Source organism: Myotis davidii, unplaced genomic scaffold (genome assembly GCF_000327345.1).
Source record: "Myotis davidii unplaced genomic scaffold, ASM32734v1 scaffold142, whole genome shotgun sequence".
NCBI classification, from domain to species: domain Eukaryota; kingdom Metazoa; phylum Chordata; class Mammalia; order Chiroptera; family Vespertilionidae; genus Myotis; species Myotis davidii.
In genome coordinates this window covers 766,304-771,954 of record NW_006294400.1, presented here as the reverse complement: position 1 = coordinate 771,954, position 5,651 = coordinate 766,304, and the positions used below count along the sequence as shown (strand labels likewise).

At 58.0% G+C, this 5,651-nt stretch overlaps 2 protein-coding genes across 2 annotated transcripts in view; one reads left to right on the top strand and one right to left on the bottom strand.

Annotated features, from left to right (window-relative positions):
- Positions 1 to 1,603: 1,603 nt before the first annotated feature.
- ENDOG (endonuclease G) lies at positions 1,604 to 2,060 on the top strand (the record flags this gene model as incomplete). Its single annotated transcript, XM_015567035.1, has 1 exon — positions 1,604 to 2,060. A coding segment is annotated over one exon (390 nt), but the record flags the coding sequence as incomplete, so codon positions are not given.
- Positions 2,040 to 5,651, bottom strand: part of LOC102756407 (chromosome unknown open reading frame, human C9orf114) — a 5,375-nt gene continuing 1,763 nt past the window's right edge. Inside the window, exons 6-12 of the mRNA XM_015567127.1 lie at positions 5,550 to 5,599; positions 5,212 to 5,342; positions 3,922 to 3,994; positions 3,716 to 3,814; positions 3,121 to 3,223; positions 2,799 to 2,946; positions 2,040 to 2,213 (exon numbers count right to left, since the gene is read on the bottom strand). Coding sequence (XP_015422613.1) covers positions 2,121 to 2,213; positions 2,799 to 2,946; positions 3,121 to 3,223; positions 3,716 to 3,814; positions 3,922 to 3,994; positions 5,212 to 5,342; positions 5,550 to 5,599 — 697 coding nt within the window. The 3' untranslated portion in view covers positions 2,040 to 2,120. The remainder of the gene's footprint in view (positions 2,214 to 2,798; positions 2,947 to 3,120; positions 3,224 to 3,715; positions 3,815 to 3,921; positions 3,995 to 5,211; positions 5,343 to 5,549; positions 5,600 to 5,651) is intronic.

The following is a 5,651-nucleotide window of genomic DNA, read 5'->3' as shown; positions in this document are numbered from 1 at the left end:
GAGCCTCGGTTACTCTGCAGCCCGGGAAGCCGAGGGCGCGAGCTAGGTCAGGGCTCACTAAGCACCCCTCCCTGAGCCGGGGGGACCGAGCCCTGGGCGCCCAGCACCCGCTCTGCAGTCCGACCCCGAGGCCCTGGGCTTCGTTTCCTGGCCTGTAAAATGGGGATATCGCTGTCATTTTCCTGCGTCCTGCAGTAGCGATGAGGACTGTAGACCCGGTGCTTATAAAAGTACTGCGCGCACTTCCTGGCCCGTGGCAGGCACTCAATAAATACTAGTTATGATGGGACTGAGGCCGAGGGGCCAAGTGACTGGCCCAGTGTCACATGGGCAGGGACCCGTGCGATGTCTAGGACCGAGCTTTCAGCCACTGTCATACCCGCCTGCCTCCGGAGTAAAGGGAGATGCCTGCTGGCTGTCAGCTCTTCCCTTTGACTAGACATTGTACTGAGGACTGGAGCGCTCAAGTGATGCAATTGGGAGCAGGTCAAGACGGTCTGGCTGGGTTCTGCATGTGGTCCAAATCGGGAACAGAGATTGGGAGAGCTGGCCTTCCCATGAGCCCCTGGGGAGCACCCTCCTGAGCTCTGTCCAGGCCCCACCCTCATGGCCGAGTGGCCTAAAGGAGCGACTTCCATTCCGTGAACCAGTTTTCTCTACAAGCTTGCCTCCACCCTGCAGGAGTCTCGGGCTTGGTGGCTGTGCCGGCTCCTCAGGGTTCAGGGCAGCCCCTCTGACAGGAAAGGTCCCAGCCAGTCTCTGAGCCCCCCTCTCCTACCAGGTGCCCCACCTCAACCAGAATGCCTGGAACAACCTGGAGAAGTACAGCCGGAGCTTGACCCGCGCTGGGGGAGCAGGAGGGGGCGGGAGTACCAGGGTCGCCCTCTCACCCCTTGCAGGCATGTCCCAGGCTCTGGGTCAACACTGCCAGGTCACTAGAGACCGTGTCTCCTCTTACATCACCCCTTGCCACACCCACCCAACCTTGTGTTCTCCCCAAAACCCCTTGTACCAGGCTCTCACCCTCAGTCTCTCCTGTTCGGAGGAACCCTTCTCCCCGAGACTTCCCTCTTGTCCCCCTGCGGGCCTGCCTCCCAGGGGGAAGGGACTGAGCATGCTCAGTGATTTTTCTGGCCCACTGACAGCTGGATGAGTGATGCCATAGGTTGGGGTGGGATCCAGGCCCTATCAGGTGGATGTCCCCATAGGGCTCAGCATGGGCTGGCCAGGGCACTGATGAACTTTAATGAGCAAGCACCTCCTGAGGCCGGCTTTAGTGGGTAGACTGCTGAGGGTGAGTGTGGAAGTCACTCCACAGGGCAGTGTTCTGGGTTCCTGCTGTATACCCAGCCCGGTGCTGTTGCTGGGGATCCAGCTGTCACTGCCTGGCATTCACCCTGCACAGGGAGACAGGCAGCATCCAGCGTCTGCATGGATGAATGTGTGTAGGAGGCTGGATTCTTGCAGCAGCGTTTATTGCCACCACTCTGCTGACCCAGTAGACAACAGGATAAGAGTGTCTAACCTTGCAGGAAGCTCCCAGTCTGTTGGGGAAGCCAAGGAGAGCACAGAAGCTTCAAGAGGGGTTGTTCCCACAGCTTGACACAACTTGGGGGTCAAGTCAAGGAATGCTTCCTGGAGGCAGCAGCTTGGGTCTAACCAGACTCCCCTGGAGCCTGAAAGGCCATGTGTGCCTGTGTTTGCTTGCAGGACAGAGGCTGATGGGAAATCCTATGTGAAGTACCAGGTCATCGGCAAGAACCATGTGGCAGTGCCCACCCACTTCTTCAAGGTGCTGATCCTGGAGGCAGCAGGCGGGCAAATTGAACTTCGCTCCTACGTGATGCCCAATGCCCCCGTGGACGAGGCAATCCCGCTGGAGCGCTTCCTGGTGCCCATCGAGAGCATCGAGCGGGCCTCGGGGCTGCTCTTTGTGCCGAATATCCTGGCAAGGGCAGGGAGCCTCAAGGCCATCACTGCCGGCAGCAAATGAGGGCAGCAGCCCGGCCAGACTGAGGGTGTGTGGCTGGTCGCATTAAAGATGGTTATTTTTGGAGGAAGTCTTGGCTGTGTTTGTCCCGGGTGACACCTCAAGAACCTCTGGCTTTGCCGCTGCTGCTTCACTCTCCAGTGCCTGACGGACCTTCCGCTGCGCCAGCACCTGCCTTGGTGAGGCCTGGCTGCAGGGCAGCCAGGGAGATGAGGATGGCCTCCTGGAAGAGAAGTGCAGCAGTGGGCTGGGGCTGGGAGGCTGGCAGGTGCCCTGGCTCCCATTTTGTCTTCAGTGCCTGACTGCCCAGGACCCAGTCCCTTGGCTGCTGCCTCCAGCGGGGCCCCGAGGTTAAGGTCAGGCCCAGGGTCAGCCTGCCAATTTGCCATTGGAGCAGTGGAGCAGCCCCAGCTAAGAGCCCGCAGGTACGGGCCTCTGTGCTGAGTTTAGAAGTGGGGCCACAGGTTCTGTGGATGCCCAGGACTAAAGCTTTCAGGAGGGGAGTGAACACTGAGCATACAGTGAAAGAAATGGAGGCCCAGAGCAGGGGTGGGTGGGGTCTCCTGGGTCACCCAGCTTGGGAGCAGCTGGACAGGCAGCAGGACCCAGGAGTCTAAACTCCCAGCTCACTCATGTCCAGTCCCTGCTACAAGTCTGTAGCGGTGAGAGGCCGAGGGGGAGGAGGCCATCTCCAGAGAAGGCCAGCTCAGGCAGCCGTGGGCAGGGTATGTGACAGGGAGAGTTGCAACTGCCTCAGACCCCAAGGCCCTGGCTGGCGGCTGAAAGCAGGGGAGGTAGGCAGGCTCACCTCGGTGCGGATGGTGCGGCTGCCCTGGCTGGGGCAGGTGTTCACATACAGGTCGAAGAGGACACTGGGCTCAGTCACCTCCAGGTTGGGGTCAGCATTCACTCCAGCTTCTAGCCCCTGGAGGCCCCCGAACACCACAAGAGCGTGCCTGGCACCCACAGTAGCGGGAATCACTGACTGCTCGTCAAGGCCACGATGAAAGCAGCCCCCACAGCTCTCAGCCCCCGTACACAGCAGGTGCCCAGTCTATAGATTTGCCCCCACCAGACCGGTCCTCTGCTCCATTCCTCCTCCCCCAGCCCCTGCCCCAAGCTGTACCCACCTGAAGCTGGGAAGCTGGGCAGAGGCCACATCCGAGCCTCGCTCTGATGTCCCGATGGTTAGGTCATACCCGTCCTGGAAGGGGGCCTCGGCAAACACAGCACCTGGGGGTGAGGCCAGCTCAGTAGGGGTCCTGCTTTCCACAAGCCACAGCTGCCTGGCTGTGTGTGTGCTGGGTGGGGTGTGGAGAAGGGGGCCCAGGTAAGGGAGTCACCCAGGCCCTCCCCTGTTCCTGGGGGGTCAGGCACTGACCAGGGAGAGGCCATGCCTGTGCTATCCTGCAGAAGCACAGCAGAGGTGGCTAGGAAGGACTGTGAGAACACATACTGCAGCTCTGACTTCTCTGGTCCTTTTGCCCCCATTCCCAACCCCAGAGGGACATTATCCATCGACCATGACACTTCTCTGAAGTCCTTAACAGCATCCAGGCTAAGCACTCAGGGAGACCAAGGCCCAGAGCAGGAAAGGCAGCTGCCCAAGGACACAGAGCAAGTTGGCAGGACAAGGACGCTGGTCTGACTTTGGGCCAATCAAGGCTCCCTGTGGCCTGCCACGCAGAGAGGAAGGAGACTGATCAAAGGGAGCTCCGTCCTTACTGAGGCAGGAGGCCAGCCGGACCGTGTAGCCCCAGTAGAGCCCAGCTTTGGTGCGAGGGTCCTGAGACGACACGACTTTTCCACGGTAGGTCTTGCTTTCTGGGGGGGAAGCAGAGAGGCTGTGAGGACGGGCTGAGGGGACAAGGAGGTAGAAGGAGGAGGGTCTGAGCCCTCAGGCTGGCCAGGCTGAGGAAGCGTTCAGATACCCGGGAGCTGCTTCTGGCTCAGGCGCACGGTCACACGAAGCCCAGGTTCCAAGTTCTTGTCAATCTTCACCTCCTAGGGAGAAGCCAGACATGGGTGTGGTTCCCCACGGGACCAGCAGGAGTCACTGCTCGCCCAGATGTCGGAGAATCTGGCTGGCAACCTCAGCCCTCACACCTGAGCCAGACCTGCTTATAAGACACCATTCCTGCAAAATGACTCTCACAAGACACTGGTCAAAAATGGATGCTCTGGGCCCGGCTGGTGTGGCTCAGTGATGGAGCGCTGACCTATGAACCAAGAGGCCACCAATCCGATTCCTGGTCGGGGCACATGCCTGGGTTGCGGGTTTGATCCCCAGAGGGGTGCATGCAGGATGCAGCCAATTGATGTTTCTCTCTCTTCCCTCTCCCTTCCTCTCTGTCTAAAAAAAAAAATCAGCATTTTTTTTTTTTCCCAAATGAATGCTCTGGGCCAGCAGAGTAGGAAGTATTTCGTGCGTAGATGAAATCTCAGCTTTCTCATTTTGGTGGTACAGCCACTTACTAACCATGGGAGTTTGAGTGGGTCACTTAACCTCTGAGCCTCAGTTGCTCACCCACCAAACAGAAGGCATTCCATAAACAACTGTGACTGTTACGCTGCACGGGGCCTGGCATGAAGGAAATGCTCACTACAAGAGCACTGTGATGAGTAACAGATGTTTGTTTTGTGCCAATTTTGAATTCTGGATAGGGCGCTTTCTTTCTCTTTTGAGGGTTTTTATGCTTTTCTCCATCCGTGTAGCCAGTTATTTCTGTTCTTTTTTAAAAAATAAATCTTTATTGTTGGAAGTATTACATATGTCCCTCCCCCCCCCCATTGACCCCTCCAGCTGGTCTGTTCGAGGGGAGGGCACCCCACACATTTACATGTCTCTGCCTCCGACCCTAGGAGACTTGAGAGCCAATAGGAGGCAAAGGAGTTGTTCCAATCCCCAGCATGGCCTGCATCACACTGGAGCAGTCCCAGAGTGACTTTGAACTTGTTTTTGTAGGGTTTTGTCTTGTTTTTAAAAGCACAAGGACCATTTTCTGTTGATTTGCTTTAAAAAAACAAACAAGCAATAAATTCACTCCTGGCTTTATCTATTGAGCCCCGATTTAAGCACGTCTCTGGTCCAAACCAGCATCAGTGGGCAACTGGTGGGCAGAGATGCCTGGGTCCCGAGCTCCCCACCCACACACCCCACCGGCCCTCCATCACCAGGGTATATCTGGGAAGTGTGGGTTCACCCACACTCCAATTCCTACCTTCTTCATGCCACAGTTCACGAAGGAGCCCTGGCCTGGCCGGGTGGGCCGGTCCACCACGACGCCCTCTCGGAACTCAGACTCCTCGTCCTGACGCATGTGGTGAGGGCTGTCCAAGGGGTTCAGGAGCCCTGTGGGTGGGTGGGGGGGCAATCAGGGGAGGTGCAAAAGCACATGGGGGTATGGCAGGGACCCTGGTCCAAGGTCCAGCTCTGTCACAGCTGCCTCTTGCCACCAGGCCTGCTCTGCCTGGGTCTGCTTTCCCAGCTGTCTAGCGATTTCTCAGGATCTGGGAATGATCCATGGGAAATGGGGGTCAGACTCCCCCCAAGCCTTACCTGCAAACTGCAGATCCTGGTGCTTGGGAAAGAAGGCCTTCCTTAGGTACCTAGTGAAGGACACAGATCTCAGGAAGTTCCCAGGGAGGCCACCTCTGCCTG